The following is a 27,356-nucleotide window of genomic DNA, read 5'->3' as shown; positions in this document are numbered from 1 at the left end:
GAAAAAAATATTCAATGTCAAGAGCAGGTGGGTGTTTGTTGGCACAGTGCACACACAAGAGTATGAGTGACGATGCAATGAGATATCCAAAATAAAACCATTCAACCATTCAACCATTCAAATGATCAATAATAGGACATTCATAAAGCACTGCTTAATGCTGTGTTTTATCTGTTGCACACCATTCACAGCCTGCACAGCCGTGAGGGGCAATTTTTAAGGTTCAGTATCAGAAATCTTGCCCAAGGACACTTTGGCATGCAAGGAATCGAACCACAGACATTCTGTTGAATGGAAGAACTGCTCTACCTCCTGAGCTACAACTGCATAAATTGATGAGTGTAAAGAAATACATTTAAAATGTCCACAAACTAATACCTGGAGAAAATTACATGATAAGAATGAATTGATGCCACTCTCCAGAAAGCCTCTTCTCACACAGAACTACTACCACTATCCGTTTTGTTCACAGATTTGGCAAAAATCGGAAAGACGTGGGCGGAGGTATAGGATAGTCAACATATTTGACGCAAGCTAGAAGGTGATCAGAGCCGGTCACTGCTCAGCCTTCCTTCATCTAGGCAAAAGCTCCTGTCTGAGCCGGTGACAGTCCCTGTATGCTCTTCTGAGTGGGCTTGTGGAGCCACACACAACGATGCTGGCTTCCCCAGGTGTTTCCACAACATGTACAGCGCAGCAACTTGATCGCTTCAGCCAGTACAGGGATGTCCCCGGTTGTGTTTGTTAACCAGAATAAAATTTGTGATGCATTCGGTTTGACCTCATAATGTTGTCGTGTTAGCTGTGAACGCACCACATGGGTTATTGGATGCCAAATCAATCGGTGGTGATATGATATGGCCAAAGTCAAATCTTGGAGGGCCGATAATTCTTCATTGTTTTGTTGTATGCATTTCATCCAAGTGCGTATGTAATATGCAATAGCTGTGTGTGTGTGTGTGTGTGTGTGTGTGTGTGTGTGTGTGTGTGTGTGTGTGTGTGTGTGTGTGTGTTCGTGACATTATAAGAGCATTTAAGAGAAAGAGGGGGGCTGGTTCACGTGAACCCACTCACCCTGGGTTGCCAGTTCTCATATTGCTTCTGCAGGTTGGCCCCGATGGTCTCCAGAGCTTTCTGTGGACTCATCGACAGAGGATCTGGCAAGCAGACACAGAGAGTCAAATACACTGCGTACACACATACACACAAAAAGCACAAAACATTCATGGCACAGTGAAACTACAGACATCTGGAGGTGATAAAGCAGCCATGATTATATAGTGTTAGATTTTTAGCTGACAGCTTTACCAAAAAACAATGTAACAAAGCAGCAAATGATATTTAATATTCATGCAAAAGATACAATAACACTATGATGACAAAGGCAAGTTTGTCCTTTCAGCATCAATGGAAAATGTCAAAAGCAGTGTTTGGAAAAATCTCAGCAGCCTCTGGTTGAAATATTGATGAGAGTGCATCAATATGGCAAGAAGAATAGCAAAATATAGATTGAGGACGGATCAAATAGCGCTCAGCAGGCAGAGACTAATGTATTGGCAAGTTTGCAGGAGATAGTGATACGCTTATGCAGAGAAGTCATCCACTGCTCTTGTGATGAATGAGGCTTCGTTGCACTATCACAACTTAATGATTGTGTTTGATAGATCAAGTAATATCTTCTGTCTCACAGAGTTTCATTTTGAAGGAAAAATATATACTTTTCTTGGAATAATATATGAAATTTCTACTCATTATCTAGACTCTCGAGACACTGCTTTTTTTCCTGTGAGAAACCTACAGTGAAAGAGAGCACTGAAACACCAAGATTTCCTGTAATGGTGCCACTGTGTAAAATAAGTCCTCGGACAACCACACACACCACAGCCAAACAAAAGCTGGTGTCTGTCACGCCATGTTTTTGCAGATAGATGCATCAGACTCCATATATTCTACTCTGGTGTATTTTAGGACATCACCTCTGCCTTTACCTCTGAAAGTTCACCATTTCTAAAACCAAGCGTCAGGTCTTCACAGTGTCAGGAGCAGCTCAGAAAGTTGAGAAACTTTAAGAGCTGTGTTCACACTTTAATGTGCTTCCCTCACTTCTCCAAGAGTAAAGGAGTCTCAGGGGAGGGAAACAGTGGTTTTGAGGTTTCCATTCAATGGAAATGCTTCCTTTGTCTTTGTTCTGTGTTACGTGTTGTGGTTCTAGTGGGGTCTCATTCATGGTTTGTTGACAAAGCAGTTATGAATTGAGCACTTATGAGAGAGACTAAGAATGTCCCTAAAGGCTGCAAAGTAAAAGCTAAACTTTTACTGTCATGGTTTGCTATATATGTTTTTTTTCAGTATAAGATGGACAACTTAGAAATGTCATCTGCTTGACTGTCAGTGATAACGTTTATTTTCTAAAACTTTTTTTTTTTTTAAGAGCATGTTCATGTTTCAGACTCGCTCACCTATCCAGCACTCCAGTCTGGCGCAGGGTGAGGTCTTGACCACATCGGGGGGGTCCACTCCGACATTGAGACACAACACCAGCGCTACACTGACCGTCTTCATCTGGAAGAGAAGACACAGGACACAACATTATCTTCACATCACTCTTCAGTGTTCACATCATTGTCAATGTTGTTCAAAAGCACATTAAATCTTTATTCGTCTGAGTAACTGGATTGAGCATGCTTGTGTTCAGGGACATTTTTCTAGTAAACCACATTGTGCTGCCGCTCCTGGCCAATGACAAGCAAGTGAAGCAGTGAAAGTTAAGTGTTTCCCCCAGGGGGGAACTCCACAATAATTACTGAGAAAGAAGATTTATTATTGCTGCTGTCAGACATGCACTGAACTCAGAATATTCTTTTGAAATTATCCAGTGGGGCTCTATGTGAGAACCCTAATGTCCGAGGGAGAGGCTCCAGACCTCCGCTGCAGTAAGTGGATGCGTTGATGTTTTTAACACGGACACAAAACCAATGACATTCAAGGGCCTTTGGTAAAAAGGGTTGACGCCAGTGTTGATGTGCTGCAAAATGTCTAACTTTCTGCCGTAGAATTTAGACATTATGTCTTGCCTACTGCATTCTCTACCTAGAAGCCATCCCTCTATGTGCTGGAGAATTTCCTGATAATCTCCTGCTGCGTTCTTCATATGTGAAAGAAGAATTGTAGAGAAAATCCAGACCTACTTTTATGTCTGAAAACAGCTTCAGTCTAACAGCTAGAGTTCTGTCACTATACTAAGGCATCACCTGAAACTGTACAGTATGAATATCAAACAGAGAGGTGCACATAAAGTGGTTATGGTTCATTAAATAAATAAATAATCAAAAACCTTAATGATCTTTATGAAAGGTACATAGGCAGACCTGACACACAAGAGTAAAAACACCTGCACACTCCCTGCACCTGCTCAATGAAGAACATTAAATAAAACAATGTTCTTTGTTGAGCCAGTGTAGATAGTGTGTGGGTGTTTCTTCCTCTCTGTGCTTGGATAAATAAATCCAAAGGAAACAACAGACTGATGTCACACAAGGAAATGAAACCTAGCACAAGAGTCCACTGTGGCACGAAGTGAGGGGAAAAAGAAGTAGGCTATCGAAATAGAATAACCACTGATCCATGGGTTAGAGAGAGAGAGCTGTTCAGGCAGCACAGGTCGCAACAGTGCATATCACACACGGAAGTAGCAGTGAGCACTTCAGCACCATCAGCACTTCAGAAACGTTCTTTTGTGAAGTGTAGCAAACGTCAGCCGTGACGTCCTGTCGTCCCAACTTGTAGCTCCAATTAAAGAGGACACTGACACATTGAGCTGAACTCAAGGAACTGCCAACGAAAGCTGCCTGATCAGCTGCCTTAGGTCTGCTTGATAAAACTCTAGCACTTGAATACTGCATAAAAGACAACCCCTGACAGCACATATGTTGTTATTCTTATTCTCAAAGTCATTTTCACACCATTGAAAAGTCAAAATAATATTTTTTCTACTCAAAATACAAATTAAACTTGAACTAGTTCAAAACATAATATCATAATAGTTTCAGATTATTTTCCTTAATAATCCAATCATCCTCTAATTTGCACATCACTGCTGTGTTAAAATTGAAATCAAGAGCATTAACAATAAACCATATTTGCCAGATACCTGATCAGAAAACATGTGAACACAAATTCAAAAGAATGGGTGTGAAACATTCACTCACACCTCAAACTGTTTCTCAACTGTGTACTGAGAGGTGTTCCTAATATTTTGTCCATTCATTTTTTAAATTCATCTATCAAATTTTATTTGAATGGCCATATTCAAAAATCATAATTTGCCTCATAGGGCTAAACAAGGTGCGACATCCTCTCCCCCTAACCCTCAGTGAGAGAGAGAACAAACTCCCAAAAAGAAAACCCTATTAACAGAGTCTAATATGAGAGGGATCCGACTACCAGGGTAAACAGAAGTGCAAAACAAGTCACGTGTAACAGAGCACATCAACAAAATAACAATATTTACAGAAAAGACAGTGTCTGAAATCCTCATTAATCACTATATAGTGCACTATGGTCTATATTTACTTTTTACAAAAGGTAGGTAGATGCGTCGCCCAGTGTTTTTGACAGAAATCCAGAAAAAGTTTGCAGTCAACTATTAACATACAGCCCATTTTTGTTGTAGCTTTTTTCATGACAACTAGCTATTAACATGACATGTTTGCTGTGGTGTAAACACAGTATACAACTGGTGGATGGGAGACTGCAGGAGAAACTGAAAATATCACTGAAAAGTTTAACGGGTGTTTTGATAAACGATTCTCTTATTGGCTGAGGTTTTATTGCACATGCATTAATGAGCAGAGCTGCTGTCAACATGACTTATTCGTTTATGTTTCACTTCACTTGATGTCACATTCTGCTTCTCGCCCTCCCTGCCCTGCTGTCCACGTGTGTCCGTGTGAGTGGTGAAACCCAGAGAGCTGCACGAGGACACATTTTATCAGAGCTGGACATTCAATAGTTTACACACGTACGACATTTCCATGTAAATCAATGCAATAGTGCCAAGTGACCTTTTCCAGGTAGTGCCAGATAACTCTCTGTGTGTAATGTAAACCAATAGAGCCTGTGTTGTGTTGGAGTACAGTGGGGTACGTGACCTCCCCTGGCTGAGCAGCGTTAGGAAGGCTGTTGTTTTGAGGGTAATTAAGGTGCCCTCATCTTTTCCCACCGACAGAGCGAAAGGTCAGTGTGCTAGTGGGAATCGGCAGGACAAGACTCAACTTGCACAGCATCCGCACACATACAGTCACACTGCAGCACATAACCTCTATCATTTCCACCTGACCTCCTCACCCCTCAACCTTCTCCCACCTGCATGCTTGGTAAAATTTCCATTTAGTCCTGACAGAGTCATATTGGAATTTACACAGTTTACTCTTGCATGATTGGTCCAGAGACGACTGAGGGTCTTCTGCCACTGTGGCTCTGTTGAGCTGTACTTATTGTGTGTTCACGTGGTGTCAGGAATAATCAGAAAAATGTGTTCCCGGGATAGGGTTACTCACGTAACGTGCTTTCAAGTGAACAAATGGGAAAGTTGGTGAAACTTTTGGTCCAGGCATTGCCAAATCGCTGACTTCATCACCACCTTTCACGGCGTCCATGCATGTTTTCAACTGTCAGGCACAATTTAGAATAACGCCTCCACAACTCGCTTTGAAATAAATGCTAACTTTAGCCTTGCTAATATGCCCACAGAGACAACGTTATGCTGAGGTTTTATGAAGCTTACTACACTCCATTACACCTGACATTAAAATACATCTTGTTCCTAGATTGTATTCAGTTGTGATTTTAACCTGATTATATTTACACCTGATATCAATATGCATCTCCAGTGATCATATTAGGATCAAATTACTGTCAGGCTTAAATGAAGTCCTCTTGTTTGAAAATGTGAAATCCTGTCAATATAACCAAGTGGAGTTGTAGAAGGAGGCTCAGAGGAGGCTTAAAGAAAAGAAACCCAAAGTCACATGAGACTAATTATTGGAACATCTCTGTTCATGAGTCAATCATATGCAAATGCAGGCTCCATACAAGCCTCAGCTCTCCAAAAGACCTTACTACACAAGTTTGCCAACAGCAGCTTCAATCTCCAACACACTAATGGTAAAATGTTTTCTGGGCTAAAGACACAAGGTTGATTTGTCACATGGCTGTGCACCAGCAGAAGGACAATGACCCTACATGGAAATGATCGTACAAAAGGATGACCTCAAACTAATCCACAGTTTGGAGTGGCCCAATCAGACCTTATACCAATGCTGAGTTCTGACTATGAGAGGGCAGGTCACATGGTAGACATCATCAGAGTATACCTGAGCTGACGTAAGAATAGTGCAAACTTTCTCCTGAATGTTATACAGGTAAGATCTGAAGCTAAAAGAAGTCTTTGTTTAAGTTCCACCAATTGTTTCAACCAACTAGGAATGATTTGTGGCTGTATTAAATAAAGACAAAAACGTTATAAATGTCTATAATTGTGACTTGTGAAGATTATTTCACATTTCAGACGGTGCCTTAAATATAATGTCTTTTCTCAACTTTTGGATCAGTTATGGTCTCTTTAAATCTAATGATAGCTCCAGTGTTTTCATGAACACTGGAATGCGGTTAGAAGTCGAAGATTATCTCCCCTGCCACACGATCTAAAACTCCATCAGGTTTCATGGGACAAACTGTAAAGATTTTTTCTCTTCCTTTATCCTTCAAAGAACTGGAGGCTTTCTGTCAAGAAGGATCCAATGTCCCCTGACACACAGCTTTCACTCAAATGACAGGAACGTCAATGAAGATTCAAGCTGTTTGGGCGCTAGAGGCTGGCCTTACTGCCTATTAAGCACTTTTACTTCTTTACTGATATTCCTTTAGATTGCACCACGATGTGTTTCACATTATCTTGAGTAAATGTGTGCCCCTTTCCTTCGCACATATTAAAGGAAGGTGCGAGGCACGCAGATCTTCTGTCACCAGAAAAAACACCTTATCGTAAGTGATTTTATTCTGAAATGTGCTCTCCTCATCCGATACACAAGTCAATTGAATAAAAAGACAACATACACACCTAAAAAATGAAAGCTATGGAGGTTTACTGCCTCAATAGGATTTTTTTTACTGCTAATCTGTAGGCCAACATGACTGTTCCCTGTCAGCTCTGCAGGGGCTACACCATTATCCTGGGAAAAGACACTGACAGCGTCCAAAAGTCTGAGACCACTGACCGTTTCACTTGAATATGAAGGTGGCCTGTACATCTAAAACATATTACAAAGACAATCTCAACTGGGAGCAACCAGGGCAGGTTTGGCCTTTAAAAATACAACAGCAGAAGTGACAGCACACTATTAATGCAAATTCCAGTGGGAGAGAGAAAAGATGTTACTGCCACGGCAGGTTAAATGTCAAGAAAGACTGTTGGCTCTCAAGAGACAGTAAACTATCATATTATTTTTTCAACCTCAACATGGACCAGCATACAAATATACAAGAGAGACAGAAATAGGGACTTCAGTGAATAGAAGTCAAACTTGTCACCCGAGGTACAATGAGGACTGGAGACATAACTGCCACGGCAATGGTATCACTTTGTTATACTTACGTGGTTCAAGTTGGTGAGAAAATAATCATCCCAAAAAGAACATCCCTGATGAATTATTTGTTTCTGTCCTAGGTCCTATTCAGGTAGTTTACAACAGATTTGACACTGATTTGCATGAGAGTAACACAGAAGAATGAGGCTCAGTGTTTTGCTTTTCACAATCATCATTTCGACGACAGTTGAGTATGATGCCTAACAGGTGTAGTCCACATTATTCTCGCTGATTTATCCGCTTGTTTATTTCACATTGCCACACACTCAGTGAAAACATAAGCAGGTAGTTTATTTATTAACCAAGCTTGTAAATAATTGATGAAAAAATATTTTCATTTTATACTCATTGCGCAGCAATTTAGGTATATGCATGGCTTATAGCAATGACGTAGTTGCTCCCTTAGATGCTGTTAAAATGGTTTAGTTGTGAGTTTAGTGCTCATTAAGATAAAATGGACATTTAATATTCTCATTTCCATCTCTATGTTTTATTCCTGGTCTCCACTGAGCAGCTTTTCATGATTCACAGTTTTTTATAAAGTCCTAATTTATCTCAAAGTGCCTGCCCGTCAGTTAAGCCTCTGACTAAAAACAGGTAATATTAGCTGAGGTCTCTTTATAAGCCCGCTCCTTCTGAAGCTGCAGAGGAGCAGCGTGCCTCGCATTTCAATGCAATGCCGCGTCCTCTTACAGATGTGGAGAATCTGAAAGTAAACTGTGTATAAAAACTTTTCTATGTAAGCTGCAGTTAAAGTATATATGAGAAATGCACTACAGTAAAATAGAAGAAAGACCGTGATGAGTAGACTCTTCTGAATGTGATAAGCAGGTCAGTGGAAAGTTTGGTTTCTAAATTGGCCTACTTATCTCACTCCGATGTGTGCCTGCAAGTAATTATTGTCATCATAGATTTAGAAGTCATTTATTTTTTTGATTAATAGATTTATGGTTTGGTCTGTAAATGTCAGAAACATTTTCACAAAGCTCAAAGTGACATCTTCAAATGTTTTGTTTTGTTTTCAGTTCATAATAGACAATGAACAAAACCAGAAAATGTGCTTATTTTAGAAGCTGGAAACATTGAAGTAATCAATTTTCGCCCAGCAAACAACTAGTTCCAAAGAATTCAATTTTTTCTTCCTGAATTCAGGTTATACTTCAGCGCAAATTTCAAAAGCACATTGGTGTGCAACAAATCCCACTGTTAATATTGTAAACCCCAATTCATGCTTTTGCATCGAAGCTACAGTGTAGGTAAGCACGTAGCCTACGCACGGGGCCCAGCATTCATAGTTGTGTGTAGGTGTGTGTGTGAGAGTCGTGCTGCAACACCTCCGCAGCGGTAGAGTTTCTGTGCTGGTGTTGAGTGTGTTCCGGTTTCTGATCCGCTTATTTACCAATTCTCTGGTGTCTCTGTTTAATTCAGAAAAATGGCAAGTGTTACTAAGTGGATTTTGGTAGAGTTGGAGCTGACAGATTTCTTTTCTTAAAGAACTGCAACGAAAAGAAAGACGTTATCCGTGTTCTTTCCTTCATCTCAATTCAAAAATGGCAGCCAGTCTGCCGTAAGTAGACCAATCACAGCGTTGAGTTCGATAACATCCACCCATCAATTGGAGTTAGTAGAAAACTAAAGAAAAATGTAATAAGGGCTGCAACTGACGAAAAAAATTAGTTTTATTGTGTATGAATTTTGGGATGTTGGTTGGACAAAGTAGAAATCACCTTCGGCTCTGTTTTGATAGCTTGAAAAGAAAAGAATAGATCAGTGGAAAATGCTAAGAAGAAATGTATGGAGAGAAGGGGAGACGGGATGAGTGAGGATTCCCTGTATGAACTAAGCACCTTTTGACCCATTACAAGATAAAGTAGCTCTTGCTCACAGCAGAGGCCCCGGCCTGTTAATTTCATTATTAGTACTAACCTGAGAGCCTAAACAAAATGAGATTTAATACAGGTATGCTCTGATCCTCATGGATTTCCAATAACCTCATTAAGTCTTTTTCTGTGTCAGGCGAAGGGAGAGGAATGAGGAGTGGGAGAGCCGAAAAAACAGAAGAGAGAATCAGAAAGGCAAAGGAGAGGAGGAGAAATACAAATTAAATGTGCGTGTGTACACAATCACATTATTGGGACTTGTCTTCATTAAGAGGACAAAAAGTAAGCAAGATTTAACGGAGAAGACATGTTTTAAAGTTAAGGTTAGGCACGTGTAAGTTAAAGTGAGTGATCGGGTTTTGAATGCGAGTCAATGTACTTTCCTCTGAAGTCCTCTTGATGTAGGTGTGTGTGTGTGTGTGTGTGTGTGTGTGTGTGTGTGTGTGTGTTGCGTGAATCTCCCTGTTTTGGGCCTATGCACATAATTGGTTGCTGTCCTCCTCTCATTAATAGTGGCACAGGACTCCAGGGGACTTCCCAGCCTCTGCGTCCTTTTAAGACTCCAATACAGCCCCCCAGCTCTGGTCAATGCTTCGATCAATGAACCCCATTTATTCCATTTGTTAGGCCCGCAATAAATAAAGGTTATTACAATAGTGGAGACCATCGATTTCCGACAGGCACGTCAAAGCTCGATTGCAGCAACAGGTCATGATGTGGACACTTCAGCAGAGTTGTGCATGTGACTTGCTCTTGAAATACAAACTGTGTTTTGAAAAAAATAATAATAAAACATAGCAATCATTTCTTGCCAAAAAGCCAAATAAAGCTTTTTAAAAAGTCCTCAGTATATTTTTAAAAATGCCCATGCTCATAATTTGGGCTAAATACCAACAATCACAGTCTCCTCCTGTAGAATGAGCTTTTCTCCAAGGGCCTTTGTTACACACACAACTAAAATAGAAATGGGTAAATTCCTTCCTTCCTGTGACAGCTGCGTAATTTCTCACCTCCACACACACTGGACATTTGCTGTAAAAGAACGATCATCAAATATTCTGTTTTGGAAAGTTTAACACTAAAATGCTTTGACATGCACTTTAGCTGCCTGGGATTATCCATGTCATGTAACATGAAAACTGATGTCAAGTTCCCATGTGAAGAAGCATTGGATGTGTTTGGAACCAACTGAAAATAGCCTATACAGTAAGTGCACCACTGGGCACTGAGGACATACTTGAGAAATACTGTACTGTATACAATATTTGTCCTCTGTCTGCACACATAATCTTTATATAATCATCTCTCCAGCAACACTCTGCCCCTTTGTCACACACACACACACATGCATCAAATACATTAAAATACAGAGAGTGACTTAAATGATCAGCAAAACTGTTTCTCCGCTGCACTTTACTTTATGAATCTAAAAAGACGCCATGGTGGGAAGAAATGATGAATACTGACAACCGCAGAGCTCTGTTCCCTTTACTCATGAAAAATATATATATCTGCTAACACATTGTACAGACTGTGCTGATAATCTTAAATAAAAGCTCAAGGCTGTGGTCTGTTAGGACAATGTACAGCCACATTCAGCAACTCCTACAAGCTAGAGAAGCTCATGTAGATTTCTCCATGATGTCTCTACATACGTTTTTATGAGACGAGAAGGAGTGCTACTGCTCATTAATCCTGATTCCCAATAAAAACCAGCAGCATTATCCTTCCACTAATTACAATGATGCAGAAAGGAAATAAAAGATACTGTTTACTGAGAGAGTTGTATCCTTGCAACTAATGAGCTCAATAAAGCCTTTCTTTGTAAGGATGAAAGAAATGTCTTGCAGATCCAGAAGTATATAAGAATCTATATCAGAAGCAAATGATGAGGAGCTAAAATGCAGCATGTGACACGTGCACAGTCCAATCTGTCTGATGCTTCATTATCTCCTGCGTTGTCAAGTATTTATCTATCTAAAGGACACTTCAACAGGGTGGGAACTTTGTCCATCTGTTGGCCAAAGGGCATTTCCCACATGTTCACAGAATGGTGAGATCATCAGCAGCAAGAAATGTATAAAAATCACTATCATGGATATTCACAAACATGTTTTATTTTGCTTGTGTGGCTGAAAGTCTATGTGCTGCCTAATGAGCTGAGTACATTGATTGAATTCAACTCATGATGCAGAAGATAAAGCAGCACAGACCAACTGTCTTATTTCCACATTATTACTATGTGCTTGGGTATTGATGACTTATTGATTTCATTACTCCTAAGTGAAAACACACAGCAGGCAGCACATGTGTGAAAACAAGCAGGGAGGAATATGAGATCATTTAAATGCTTTGTGTGTGTGTGTGTGTGTGTGTGTGTGTGTGTGTGTGTGTGTGTGTGTGTGTGTGTGTGTGTGTGTGTGTGTGTGTGTGTGTGTGTGTGTGTGTGTGTGTGTACTTTGCAGTGCACTTCAACGGTCATTTTCCATCTTGTGCTACTTACTGTATGTAATTTCTATGTATTGAGGCACTTTGAGCCGCCTTCTAAAATTAGAGGTGCTACAAAAATAAAGTTTATTCTTACATTCACATACCATACAACCTTATACATGTTCTAATTTTACTATCCACCATGAGAATGGGAAAAGCAAATTAAACTAGAATGACACTCAGAAGACCGGATTCCTCCACCAAAGCCCAGCAGTCCCTTTAAACTCAGTCAAACTGCACCACATTTCACACAGTCATATTTGTATTTGTATCCTGGGCATTGCCAAGTAGTTCATTTAGTTTGTCATGTTCCTTCTCTTCATTCTTCTCTGGGTTTACTGGTAGCTCACAAACAACAAGGTGCATACCACCAACAACTCTACAAGTTGTTGCTGCCGGCTGTCGATTCCCAACTCTATGTTGCTATTTGCTGGACGCCCGGTGTGAGAAACCTCACCCACATGAAATTGAGCCACACTGTCAACTGTATAGCTTTAGCAAGTGTGTCCTCGTCTTTACTTGAGTTTGAGGTAGCTACTAGATAACTGTAGGCTAATATGTGTAGAGAGTGTGACGTCACCAGAGTTATGTGCAATGTTGACTAGACACGTGTGGTAATGATCTATTTTAGTTATAGCTCAGGCACTGGAATCTGGGTTGCGATTCAGTCTGGCAGGTACCCGCCGAGTAGGAATCTGTGCCTGATTGACACCGGCTTTCCACATCCAACCCTAGTGAAAACATAACCTCATTGGCTTTGGAGGGGTTGCTGTCTTCTAAGTCTCGCAGGATTTTTCATGAGAGCGTTGAAACAGACACATTGCTCTTACTGTAAGATACCATATTACCTTTGTTATTGAGATTTCGCATCGACTATAAATCTATAAACACATTCTTGATCATGTCCACATGTCCGACATACATCATTATCGACATGTTTTGACCCATGGAAGATGATGTAAGGGTATATGTTTACAGTTACTGGACAGTTATACCTTCAAAGCCTCATGCTGAATCTAATACTTTCCCTGCATTCTATGTCTATGTAAGGAGAGAAACAAGCTATGGTGCCTCATGAGTTATGTCTCATGTGTTGTTTGTGTTACACCATAGAGAGAGATATCAACTTTGAGCCTTTCTTGATCTGTGGTGATTTCTTCCTATATTAAAGTGCGCTGAGAATGAGCATTGACACAGCACTGTATTAAAGTGTCTCAACTGAGGATCTGGTGTATGAATTAAGCTCTCCTCCCTGAGAAAACCTTGTGCGTCATCTCCAAGATTTAACTCTAACCATCAACCTTATTGCCACACAACTATCACAAATCACTCTTTTCGATGACATTCCAAGCCGTTGCATGTGGCTCAGATGGAGGCAGGAATCCTGCATGAAGGCAACACAAACAAACATTGAGGAGAGTGAACAGGACTAGGACAGTAGCAATTCAGAAAAGAAGAAGCATCTAGACCAGCCAAGGCAAAGTGAGGAGCTTGTATCTTAAAGAGGAGCTACTTATGTTTCACGAACGTGTTTTGGGTACGAAAAGTTTGATATAATCCAGAAAAACTGCTTTACAAGAAAACTGAAAACACCACTTACCTCTTTCACTGAGCGAGTCTACAGATTAGAGCTATAAAGTACAGTCAAGTACTCAACACAAACCCCAGACTCACACTCTTTTGCCCAAAGCACAACATATGGCAAGAATCCCAAAGATGGAAAGAGATAACAGCCGCTATTCCAACTTACATCTGCAAAGACATGGTCCTAATGTACCCGCTCATATCGTACAATCCTGTTTAGATTCAATATTCAAATATAACTACGTTTTCCTATAGGATAAAATAAGTGACTTGAGTTATTCGTAAGTCCAAAACTGAGGTTGCATAATTGACAAACCCAGGCTAATGTAATACTGCTTCAAACTGCTCTGACAAATCAACATTTTGCTGTAACTCAGTGTTTCAACAACAATGTGCTGTCACTGTGTTCATTTCAGCACTGTGGGCATCAGGCCAAAATGAAGACACTACTTGGAGTGTACTTAAATGTTGTGATAGAATATCATGTGGGAAACTGAGAATTATTGTTTAAAAGCCTTGTTGTGTGAGTGTGTCTGACAATGAGAGAGGTAAGTATGTTAAAAGAGTGTCGCAGTTTTGAGTCCGGGTTTAAATATACTTAAGATGTGACCATGACATGGAACACAGACAAATTTGTTTTGTCCTGTAGACAAGATTCCAAAAGTAACAAGGTTTCTCTTCCTTGTAAGTGAGGTACTAAAGGTTCAAGTATCAGGTTTCTCAAAACTAGAATAAGAACTAATTGAGATTTTCTTTAAGCAGAATATACACTCACCGAACACTAGGCCTTCCAGTTTCTTTCATTAACAGCCTCAATCTTCCTGACATGGATTCTACATGTTGTTGAAAACCTTCCTTCGATATTCTGCTAAAATATTGACAAGCTGCATCACATCATTTCTGCAGATTTATTAGCTGCACATCCATGTTGCCAATCGTTGCAGCCGTTAGAAGATGGTAAACTGAGGCCATAAAGGAATGACTATGTGGGTCAGCAATTATGACTGACTGGTAGTAAGGGGCCCATGTTTTGCCAAGAACAATCCTCGAACATTACACCACCGAGACCATCCTGGACTGTGCAACAAAGTGTTCCTGTCCACACTGGTGCTGCTCACTGGATGCAGGCTCAGGTGTACAGGGTAGTACTTGCATGTGCATGTGGTGATTGTGCTGTGAAATGGTACTAAAGCACACACTAGTGATGTGGCTTCTCAGAATCCTCTTATTCGTCTCAGCGTTCAGGAGAACTCAATGGACACCACTGACTATGAGGAAGGTGAGATGGTAACAGGTGCCAAAGGGGCTAATAGCAGACAAACCATCTGTGCTGTCCAATGTTTTTATTTTGTCATATATCAGTCTCTTAGGAAAAGACTTCAACCCTGTTAAAATGAGCCTGGATCCTCAGCATGCTCATAAGACCCAGTATCAGAACAGAACAGAAGAGAACAGAATCAGTCTTTTGTGTCATTTGATGTGAACACTACAGAAACGTTTTCATCACACAGTGGCTCTGCATGATTGTTTTAGCTTTAAGTCTGCATTTCAGATATTTCACTGATTTTTTCCATTGGATTCCTGTTTTCTATCCATGTCTTTGTTTCCAGATGGAATATGCCAGTCATGATTTCTGAATGACCGCTAACTGTGAATGAAACAACATGAAGCTTTTCATTCAAGGAACTATTATTTAGGTGACTCTCAGATCCTAATGGAACCTGTGATTATAAATGTAACCTTACAATATAGATGTTAGTTTGTTGTCTGCTCCAGGTGTCTCAATACAGTTGTCAAGTTCATGTACATTCAAATAATTTCAAACAATAAAGTCACCAATCTTTTCTATATTATATATAGATGTGCATAACCATGTGAGTTCACTTTAGGGTGCTTATATTCAACTAATGCTGAAAATTATACAGTTCTTTTCATTGACCGTGTATCCTACAAACTATAAAGTCCAGAGTACTGTGTAATCATATTATACATAGTGTACATCACCCCGTCCCCTTGTCTCCACACAAGTCCTATCCATTTATTATTGGCAGGTAGAATCAATTCTGATCCACCTTCACGCTCAACAAACTGAACAGCTCCCATTTGCACAGAGTCCTAAAATAAACCTCAACAACGCCATTTCTATGTCTGACAGGATGTCGGCAAAAGGGCATCGGAGGGGGGCGGGAGGCTGGCAGGGTTTTTAAAGAGGACATTAAGTTCGCATCACGCTTGAGTCAAGCAACTCTGACGTCACACAGCTTACAGCGCCACGGGATGGTGAAGAATAATAACTGAGGACAGACAGGTTTCTGTGCAGGTAAGAGGCAAGTTGTCTGTTGCTAAAAACAATCATTCGACTGATAATGATTTTAGGTACTTCTGAATAAAACAGCAAGTGACAGTCTTTTATTATTAGGTATCCACTGACACTGAGTCTGTTCCTGAACATAATTTACTTCACTTAAATAGTAATGTAACTGACACACTGACATATCACAGCTGCAGACTAGTTAATCTCACATACGTTATTTTTTATGAGCATCTCTTGATTCCAAAAACTGAAGGTCGTGCTTTAAAAAGATCAGGCCTCAATTAATCAAATAAATTAACCCATATATGTTTCACAGGGGTGTTACGGAGTGGGGGTTCTTCCCTCACAAACAATATATTTGACACATATTGAGAGCCACTAACAGGAAACACGAGCCAATAACAGTCAAGTTTAATTTAGGCCTATCATCAACTTACTGACAGAATTCACATTAATTGGTGACAGCAGACGTTTTTCTTCTCAACTGGTGAGAGCCACGCTCTGCAGGGCCAAATAAAATCAGAAGCTGTAGTCTGAGTTTTCCTCCAGCTCTTCTAGTAATTATTATCGGCAGAGCGTAGTGAACCTAAGCATCTTTCCAACCTCAGTGTGTGAACTCAGGGTCGGTCACTGCTGTGCCTAATTAATATTTCACTTTCACAGGCTAATTTTCACGGGCGTACGCAGCGGGAAGCTGCCGCAGTGTGAGAACAAAACAATCTCGAATGGATCTGATTATGATCGGAGTTATTTTAGCGAATATGATAGACTGAAATATGCCATGAATTGCCCTGACAGTCATCTTTAGGATAGTCATGGTATCATGCATGCTGGTTCACTGTCACATTGCTGTGTCTTTATGGTTCCATTATCACCTGCACGTCTCGTACTACAACAAGAAACAAAAAACTACTGTCGCAACAACATGTGAGAAAGTAAGAGACACACACACACACACACACTTTTTATGTGCAGAACTCCAGAAAGTTCCAGACCAGTGCGGGTCACTACACACGGGTTCTAAAAGTCTCTCAACCTCTCAGTCAAAATACTAAATAAAGCAGTGTACAGTTATAAAGCACAATGCAGATTTCAACAGTCTAATACATCATTGATATAAATCACATGGAGAGTGTTACTGTCTAATTCCTGTTTTTGTAACAGACTTCGATGATTTCAGCTGAAGTGTGCGAGTTATCAGGCTCAGAACAAACTGAACGACAAAGCCTGTGCTACATTGATTTATCTCATCAGGTCGAGGTTCAAGTGTGCTTGTTATCAACACACACACGTCATGTTCTGTGTTCACTGTGAGGGATTATCAACAGAAAACAGCAAGTTGTGGCATCGGCTCATTCAAATTAATTTGAATCGTTTTAGATGATGCTAATAGCCACTCAAACTCATGCGAAAAAATATCACAGACCTACTGTAAATCCATTCATGTATTCTCTATTAAACTGGGACAGTCCAGGGAAAAAGACACAACAGTTGCCCCATCTTCTGAAATTATTAGACCTTAAACTTTACAGTAGAATACTACAGGCATCTGTAGTGTATCTGAAAACTGTTACCATGATTCCACATGGCAGGTGCAGCAACACGTAGACACAATCAAGCTTCAAGCTGACAAAGAACAAGTATACACAACTCAATAGCTGTCATTACCCAATAGGAGAATAAACACCCCACTTTGAACAATGAGCCTTGTAACTGTACAGCCTCTCTTTCCTCTCCTGTCTTCATACTGAGTGTGAGTGTGCACATGTGCATGCCTGTGCATGCGTGTGTTTGTGTGTCTGCATGTCTCCAAGAGAAAGACCTCTGATTTCCCACAGTGCCAAGCATCATTTACAGTCTCACACGCCTCACACTCTCTCCAGGCTTAAAGCTTTGCCTGACAATTCGCTCGATATCCTAACTGCAACAGATACTGTCCAACAGCTTAAATCAGCTGATGCAAAAGGCCAGCACTGCGTGTGATCAGCCATGAACTACTGAAAAGAAAAATGCACAAAGCTGCAGAAAAAACTGATTAAAATCCATCATTTTTCAATTACTGCCATTTTAAATGATGGATTTAAACCCAAGCCAGTTATGTTTGAAGCCAAATTATTCCTGCATGAAACACAAAAAGCTCTCTTTAATCCCAGCGCTCTGAAAGCAGAAATGTGAAAGGACATATGCTTCTTACAAATGTACAAATGACGGTCTATGGCCTTAAAACGCTCTGGTGAAAAATGAAATGTCACAGTCGATTTAGCTCGACTTTCTGACAGGAATGCCAACAAGAGCCGAACCCTATCACCTCTTTCAAATCAATAGCTGCCTCACGGTTAATGGTGTTCTCTTATTCAACATTTTCCTGCAGCGCAACACTTCGGTAGCCGCTGCGGCGTAATTCTTCTGATGTCCTAACAGCAGCGAGGTGTTACAGTTTTATTTGGGTGAATTTCTACAATAGGTACTGACTTTGTCAGGGTTATGTATGACTACATGGCACTGACCAACATAGCCACGGGGAAAATAATCAGTTCGGTAACACTGCAGTGGACGAAAAGACAGCTTTATGAGAGCAGAAACCCACTGTGGCCATTCATGAGGGAAAGCTTTGAGGTTCTCCTGTCAAAGCGCAGCATGGGTAGCCTCCAGCAGTATAAAATGAATTGGTACTATAATAAACACGAGGGCAGCCAGTAATTTGCGAGTAATTTGTCCTGGCTGTAGAAAGACTGATGTCCTCTCGAAGCACAGTGTGTAGCACTGATGCATTTAATGCGTGTCTTTTGTGGATTGAAATCTTGAGATCTAGTATAATGGACAGGCCAATACTTAGCCCCGACCTTTCCTCAACAGCACCAATGGCAGCTATGCTCAATAACTGGTGTCTCAGCTGAAGACCACTTCTGTTTTCTTTAAAAGAGTTATAAGAGAAGTCTTATATCACTTTCATTATTGCACTGTAAATATGAAGCTAGAGCAAGCTAACTTAGCTAAGCATAAAGACTGCAACACAGGGAAACAGCTGTGACCTAGTAGAATAGCCTAGTGACTGTCATAACGCCATTTTACTGTATAACTGCAGCTCTAGAGATACATTCAATTAAAAATACCGAATTTCATCGTATCCTTTAAAAATACAATAGTTTTCTAACAATCCTTCAGTTAAAAATATAAAATAAAACATATTTTTTTCCTATGTGATATACTATAGGAACAGTTCTGTCATTCGTTATGCTAAACTTTCCTACTCTGCAATTAGTTCTTCCCATGAAAATGAACATGGGTTCAGAGCTATTTGACGATGAAAATGCACCAACTGCAATACTATCAAACCTGTCTAGTGTGAATCTGAATGAGTTAACACTTGGCTACAGAGTGACATAAGGTGGAGCCCCTACAATCTCAAGCCACATCTCGGCACAAAGGAGCATCTTTAACCTCCTGACGTACATGAACAGAGAACTTACCCTGTCCTTCATCCTCCAGCTCTGTGCTAACGCCTTGGAGCCCTCGATCTTCTCAGAGTGGCGTTTCTTCATGAAGGCCAGAGGAAGCTTCCAGTCATTCATGTCAGCCTCCTCTTCCTCAGTGAGGCCCACAGCTGGGGAATGAAGCAAGTCTGACTCCATTTTCATCAGGGCCCTGCATGGGAAGCAGACGCTTTAGTTAAAAAATATATTTTTAACAGATTTCTGTGATTTCTTACAGTGTGGTCCACATGGTAAACTAGAACATGATCACAGCTGTGGGTGATCCATTATTTCACAACAATGAAAATAGGTTTCCCCTAAAGATCAAAGACAAATCAAGTTACTATTCAGCTTTGTTAGGATGTTAAAGATAAAAGATTTGTGTTGAGTGTGTATTTTACACACTTTGATGAGACACATTAGCCATTTTCCCTTCATCAGAATGAGTTCCAAGGTGACTTGTCAAGAAAATCATAGAGATTGTTATAATTTTATGACATTTAAATTACATTATCACTTTGTCCACCCCAATGATGTGGATCCAAGCTACATTCACAAACCAACAGAATTTAAGCCTTCTCTATGAGAAACCTCTGCTGATTGGCCAAATTATCAAGTTTCTGTATGGGGTCATTCATCCATTGCTTATTTGAAAAATAACTCAATGTGAGCTGGCTGTATGGTGGATGAGGAGCTGCTGCCAGAAAAGGACTCGATATCAGCAGTGTGGCAGTGGTTACTATGCAGTCAAACATTTCTCAAAGTAAAGTCAAAGTCATGTTGATAGCAGAAATTATGGACCAAAAATAATCCATTATAAGGAAAAACAGTACATCTACAGTAAGATATCACACAAGCAACCTGTCCAGGGTGTACCCAGACTTTTATCCAATGTCAGCTGGGATAAGGATAAGCATAGTATAAATATTGAACAAATTTAAATGAATTGGACTGAGTTGAGTTGAGATGGGGCAGATTGACAGACTGACAAATGGACGGATGTGAAATTAAAGGCACAGTGGGGTCAGGCTCCTGATAATCATTCACTCTTTGATCACATAGTTCCTGAGTTAAATCAAAAATGTTACAAAGTTGTTCTTTGAATGCTTGTGTTCTGACATTCCTCAACATGTGAGGACTTCTTGTGAAAAGTGAATTCTGATCCTCAGGGGTAAGGGCTTTTAATAAGCATAATAGCTGCAGCATCCTATTTGCACTAGCATAAGGAAGGGACGTTTCCATTAAGAGACCTCAACTACTGTGATGCTGCAAGCAGATCGTTCAGTCTGAAACTGTGTCAAATCAGGGATACACTGATTTCAACACAAGAGTTTAAGAAACCTCAAGAGATGCTGAGTTACACTTAATGACAGTCAACACACACATGGGATGCTGGCTGGGCGTCATGTGTAGTGAATCTCCTGCTTGGATGAAAACCACAACAAGAGAAGTCACACACACTCCACATGGATGATGTCATGTGAACACAGGCTGAGCCTCAGGTGTGTGTGTGTGTGTGTGTGTGTGTGTGTGTGTGTAGCTGCAAACACGTTCACACATCTCTGCCTGTGTCAACACCACAGCTGCCTCCATCGCTAACACACACCGGTCAGCTAGCTTACTTAGCCCAGCTAGCGCGGCTCATCTGACAGCCCCCCTGCAGCTCGCTGTCAGACGGAGTGAGGAGCGAATGTTGTGAAAAGATTTTTTTTTTTTCCCCGGTCATGTTTGAAACAACCTGAGCAGAGACACGTGTGCGTGAGAGCAGATGTGTGGAAATGGCGCTGGTGGTGGTGGTGGTGGTGGTAGCGAAGCGTGCAGATGCAGACCTCGGTGCTGTGGGGTTATCTACCCGGGCTGAGGAAGCTCTGCGCCTCCGGACGATGACGGACACTGTGGCACAAACGATCCTGGTGAGAAAGTTGTAGGGCAGCGTCCACAGCCTGTAGAGTATGTCAAACCCGTCAAAGCCGAGCTGGACGGGTGCGTGTTTGCAGGGGAATCCGCGGCTCCTCTCCCCACGGCTCTTCGCTATGGGAAGGGGCTGGAGACGAGGCCCATCTTCACACGGACAGTCTGCCACAGCCACGCGAAGCCCCGGCCGCTCTTATCGATGACTGGGCTCCTGCGGTCTCCTTCTACAAACCAGCGACCCTCGGAGGTGATTCTGCGCGACGGTGCTCGCGGAAATCCCACGAAATCCCGAGAGTTTCTCCGGAGAGCACTTCTTCAGCACTTCTGTAAGGGCGCAGCCATCTTGGGTTGGACCCAGAATGCACTGTTGGTGCGGCGGGGCTGTCGTGATACGTCACCGCTCCTGTCAGACAGCACAGTGTACACACACACACACACACACACACACACACACACACACACACACACACACACACACACACACACACACACACACACACACACACACACAGTAACTGTGGCAAATTATAGGCAATATTATAAATATTATAAACACCAGACAAAGGATTGTACACCATGTAAAAAGTAAAAGAGGATTGTGCAATAAACAATACGATATTTACAACTGTCCACAGATGTATTCATTGTTTGATATGTGTTTTTTCAAAATCCCATGAGAACCATGTAAAGATAAGGTTTATAATTTGCATCAAAATATTATTTGTTGCATTAGTTTTTCACTCTTGATAGCCTTCAATAAATAAAGTTGTCTGAAAAAATTTAAAGGCACAGACGGAATGATTTTTAAACTGCACAGATTTCTAAATCCAGAGGCTGAACATTACACATCTTTTCCCATCCCAATCCACTTGAAATGATACAGGTGGAAGAAACAGGTAATTTGGCATCCTGAGACTTGACCAACACAAGTCAATTAATCTACCAAGAGACACATTCTGAACAGGCACTGCACTTGTCCAACCAAACTGCAACAGCAAATACATTGTTCAGGAAATGTATTTGCTACTTGGATCATATTCAGAGGCAATGTTTTGAAAAAATGATTGAATGGATGGATGGGATGTCCAAAGTGCACAGTAGTCACACCAAAGACTATGGAAATGGAAGTTTGAGGCTTGTGTTTGCACACGCAGCACTTACACATCATCCTAATCATGGGCAGCAGTAGCTCAGTCCATAGAGACTTGTCCAGCATGGACCAAAAAGTATGGAAGGTGGACTGGTAGCTGGAGAGGTGCCAGTTCACCTCCTCGGCACTGCTGAGGTGCCCTTGAGCAAGGCACCGAACCCCCCAATTGCTCGCAGGGCGCTTCTCCGGGGCTGCCCATCACTCCATCTCCATCTCTCTCCACATTTGCATGTCTATGAGCCCTTTGTGTGTATGGGATTGTGTTTCAGGGTTAAAAACTGCATGTATAAAAATTAGTGTAAAAAGAATTTCCCCTTGAGGGATCAATAAAGCATCTCTTCTTCTTCTTCTTCAATCATTCATGTGATGGTAGACTTGTGGCTACTTTGCAAACAGGTCAAATACACTCCCTTCCACTGCTAACTTGCAATGAGCTGAAAGTCATTGGCTGCAGATTCAGGTGATAAATCTCTAGGTTCTTACTGATCATAATCAGTTTTTTCATACTGGATAATTCACATGATACAATTCCACTCGTTGTGTGTATTATTGTTTAACATTGTGCTCATGTTTGCTGTGCACAGCCCAGCTTTTCTCAGCACCTGCATGAGTCAAGTGAACAAAATGTATTGAGGCTCCATGTGATCCGTCCCCGACATCCTTTGCTGTCAGGCCTCACACTCACTTCTCATACAGCAGGATCTAAAGGTTTGTTTTTGAAAGTAGAGGCACAGGGGAGAAAAAGCTGCCCCATCTGTCTCAGAGTCTTTTGACTCTCCCACACTAAAGTGTTTGTCCCACACAGGCAGGCACTGGTGACATCACTGAGAGGCCTTTAATTGGATGACTACAATCAACATGTTTACCAGTTTGTTCTTGGTCAACAAAGAGATTTGCTCTGAGGCCTTCGATGACTTTATTCAAACCTGACACGTTTGTCTCTGGCTCAAAGGACAACTCTGCGTTGAGATGAGTCACAGCTTCCTTTGGGCTGTCAGCTCATCAGAAACCATGAAAACACTACACCAGATGGATGGAACATGGAAATATTCCTCTCTCTGTATTAGCCCGTGCAGCAATCATCTGTGCAGCCTCTGGTCTTGGCCACGCTAACGGCGCAGAAGCAATCTGGTAAGAAAGAAACTCAGGTACAGCCAAACAAATTTGTTCCTCTTGCTTCCTGGTCCTGGTGTCCACTGCAGGGGGGAAACTAATCCAATCTTCTGGGTGTGATGGAGGTTGGGAACGTGCGGTAACTGATAGCTAACAGAGGGGAGAGGAAAGAGAAGATTAGGCTACTTTTTTTCCTTTCCTCTGTCATGTAGGGAACACGGTGACATGATCAACTGGGCTGAATCATGGAAGTTGGAGCTAAATAAGTCAGGGGGAGGAAAAGGCTAAAAACCATGTTCGCAAGGATTGATTGTACCAAGGCGTGAGAAAGAGCGAGAGAGAAAAGACATTGATGGATGGATGAGTTAACGCGAGAGAGGGCTTCATGAGTAGAAGCTGTGCTATCATGTGATCCTCCACCAGCACCAACAGATCAGTGACTCCCCCAGAAGGAAACTGTAGACACAGAGTTGAAATGGAGCATTAATCCTATTCTCTGGTGCTCTCAGGTTTCATAAAGATACACATTTCCAGGAATGGTTTCCTGGTTTCACATTTGTGGGGTTTGTGTATCAAGTTCAACAACATTTAAAATATTGTATTGGTCTATACTATAAGGAAATCCTCGAAAACCCAGTGACATTTAAACTCTTTTGAGAAACTTTCCAGGAGGATAAAAGGTTATTCTCATTTTTTGTGTCCACAATAAATGGCAGAATCTTTGTCCATCTTATCAATGTCCCTATCGCTGTCTCCAAGCTAGGCTTACAGTCTGTCGATAAAAACACTACTAACACTAATGGTTACATATTGGTGATTAGTGATTACTGCTCCCGAGGTGGCAGCTCCAGTGAAAGCCTCAACCTTCATAACTCACACTCAAGGTTGACTGAAGATATGAATTGTAAATCCATCAAGTGCCCGAATGAAATTTGTGAGACGATGATTGCTGAAGTGTGTGCCTAAAATGATATTTATGTTTAGATGGACAGAATATTAGTTTTACCTGCTGCCAGAAGCTGCAGTGGGAAGACAGTGGGCTGTGGGTGATACACAAAATACTGCAGGTTTGAGTTGGATGCTGGGGCTGCAGCTGATACATACACAATAAATGAAGACTAATGGGAATGGCTATCATTGAAAGTAACTAGATTCTAGGGAGGGTGCTGTGCCAGTCTCTGAAAGTCATGGTAATGAGTAGAGCTGCCACTAACAATTATTTTCATTGATAAGCAATAAGCATTTTATATTTTGGTAAATCGGTTTTTCTGTAAAGCTTTACAAAACTGTTTATATAGCTTCAGTATTCTGCTGTTCAGTCTGTCTTTTTCTTTTTAAGTTTTGTTATCTTCTATTTAATAGAAGACAAGATAATCTTAAGAAGGAAGGACTTGGGCTGCAGGTGGAAGCTGAGGGTTGCTGCTGAGACTGGTGAGGCAGGAGCCGGTGGAGGCTGCAGTTGGCTGATGGGACTTTAATGCAGAGGACTTTGTCATTGTGGGCTGAAACAAGATGTAGGCATATTCTGTGACTGTACAAAGTTGAACAAATACAGTTGGAGTGTCAAAAGTATTTATGTTTCATTTATGTTTTTACAGTGACCTTCTTATCACTGAGTCCAGGGAGGTGACTGGGAGGTGCAGGTAGGGTCTGGTTAAGAGGCGGATGGGTGACTGCAGAGGGTTCACAGGTTGATGTTGAGTCCACACTGCAACTGTCAGGGGCTGTAGGCACAGGCCGCTGCTGCAATCGGTCACTGGAAGTTTTGGATGGAAGGAGGGGCTGTCACTGGATTTCCTATAACTGTTCAGTGACTGTAGTGGAAGCTGATCCTAGATGTTAAATAAAAAATATGGGCAAAGCTGGAAGTGCATCCGAAACAGAGGTGAAGGACTCAGGAGGGTGGTGTAGAGATCATGGACACACCTGAACTTCAGGAGTCCTTCAGTTCTCTCTGGTTGTGTGACTCCATGACGGTTTCTCCCAACTTAATCATAATTTATCAGTTCTGCCAAGGGGGTTATGCTTTCATCTGCATTTGTTATTTAGTTAGTAGGATTACACAAAACTACTGAACTGATTTCCTTGAAACTACATGGAGGGATAGGACATACCCCAAAGAAGTACCCATTCAATTCAGGAACTTATTTTAACTCTTTCTTTGCAGCATTTCCCACAGAATTAATTCACTCTATGGTTGCACATGTAAACACAATAACGTCTCTTTAACACACAACAGATTCTGATTGAATAAGTGCACAGACTAAAGGGTGAAGAGAAGTTCTCTCATGGGAGAGAGAACTATTGGTATATATTAGTATAAATATCAATTAAGCTCCAAGATTTTAACTATAACTATTTTTATAAAACACATGAACACATGTTGTGCTCCATCCTGAGTTTGCTGTTGTATTGTGGAAGATTTTACAGCCTGCAGGGGTGTGTGGTGGAGAAACAGAAGTGCTTAATTGCAAGTTTCATATCATAACTATATCTGACAGCATGCTTATTAAAACACTCTGTCAATAATTAGCTTTGAGAGATATGCAAATTGCCTCTGTATTCATGCAATTCTTCTGTAATTGCCAGCAGCTCCTCCTGACAAATAAATCAATGACCATTTACAAAAGGAACAATTCATTCATGACCGTCCAGGCATCACGCAGCACACATCCTCTGGACATGTCTCCATTTACCCTTGATCAATGAGTTCATATGAGACGACGCCTGCTCAATTGAATGAGTGTAGGTTTCTATATTGTGTATCTTCCTCTCAGGAAACCAGTCAGCATATTGTGTGACATTTTACTTGTATTTTATTTCATTATCTCATTCGCTTTTATTCAATGAATGGAGGACTCGATCTCACACATGAAAGAGAGGAAGAGAGAGAGAGAACAAGGAGTGGGAGAGATAGGGGATTGAGGTGAGCACTGAGTGACCTTGAGTTCTGTCATGAAGTGATGTCTCCAGTAATGCTGATTTCATTTGACAATGCAGACACTAGAGGGATTTGTGACACTTCATGCTCAGCTCTTGTCACAGTCATAGAAAAGGCATACACAGGCATTGACAGACATAGACAGACACACACAGGCCGGTGATAAGGCCACAACACCAAAGACACAAAGACGCTACAAGCATGAGGAACATGTACTGTAACACAGAACACTGAGAGATGTGGGTGGTGTGAAGTGCCTGAGTCTGAGCGCAAACCAGTACAGACCGCTTCAACTGGTTGAGATCACTAATGTCCTATGAAAGAGAAGACAGTCCTCGAATCATCATTTGAACATAGACAGACAGGCAGGCATGGGTAGGTAGGTATGTAGGTAGATAGGTAGGGAGGAAGGTAGGTAGGTAGGTAGGGAGGAAGGTAGGGATGGAGGTATGTAGCTAGGTAGGTAGATAGGTAGGGTGGTCTGATAATAGATTAGCAGACATCGGTGGGTGGGTAGGTCAGTAGGTAGGTATAGGTAGGGAGGGAGGTATAGGTAGGGAGGGAGGTATAGGTAGGGAGGGAGAAAGGGGGTTAGGAGTTAGGTAGGTAGGTATATGTAAGTATAGGTAGGGAGGGAGGGAGGTAGGTAGGTAGGGGGTTAGGAGTTAGGTAGGTAGGTGGGTGGGTAGGTAGTTAGGGAGGGAGGGAGGGAGGTATAGGTAGAGAGGGAGGTAGGGGGTTAGGAGTATAGGTATAGGTAGGTATAGGTAGGGAGGGAGGTATAGGTAGGTAGGGAGGTAGGTACGGGGTTAGGAGTTAGGTAGGTAGGTGGGTGGGTAGGTAGTTAGGGA

At 41.4% G+C, this 27,356-nt stretch overlaps 1 protein-coding gene across 5 annotated transcripts in view; it reads right to left on the bottom strand.

Annotated features, from left to right (window-relative positions):
• rptor (regulatory associated protein of MTOR, complex 1) overlaps window positions 1–21,662 on the bottom strand; it is a 156,552-nt gene extending 134,890 nt beyond the window's left edge. For 2 of the 5 annotated variants that reach the window (XM_069530537.1, XM_069530536.1), the window contains exons 1-4: window positions 21,217–21,351; window positions 19,385–19,559; window positions 2,460–2,562; window positions 1,075–1,157 (exon numbers count right to left, since the gene is read on the bottom strand). In XM_069530537.1, coding sequence (XP_069386638.1) covers window positions 1,075–1,157; window positions 2,460–2,562; window positions 19,385–19,552 — 354 coding nt within the window. In that variant the 5' untranslated portion in view covers window positions 19,553–19,559; window positions 21,217–21,351. Of the gene's footprint in view, window positions 1–1,074; window positions 1,158–2,459; window positions 2,563–19,384; window positions 19,560–21,216 lie in introns of all 5 variants that reach the window. The other 3 variants (XM_069530538.1, XM_069530534.1, XM_069530535.1) reach the window with 3 other exon arrangements.
• Between the last annotated feature and the right edge of the window lie 5,694 nt (window positions 21,663–27,356).

This window comes from Paralichthys olivaceus, chromosome 8 (genome assembly GCF_024713975.1).
Source record: "Paralichthys olivaceus isolate ysfri-2021 chromosome 8, ASM2471397v2, whole genome shotgun sequence".
NCBI classification, from domain to species: domain Eukaryota; kingdom Metazoa; phylum Chordata; class Actinopteri; order Pleuronectiformes; family Paralichthyidae; genus Paralichthys; species Paralichthys olivaceus.
This window is presented reverse-complemented; position numbering and strand designations above follow the sequence as displayed.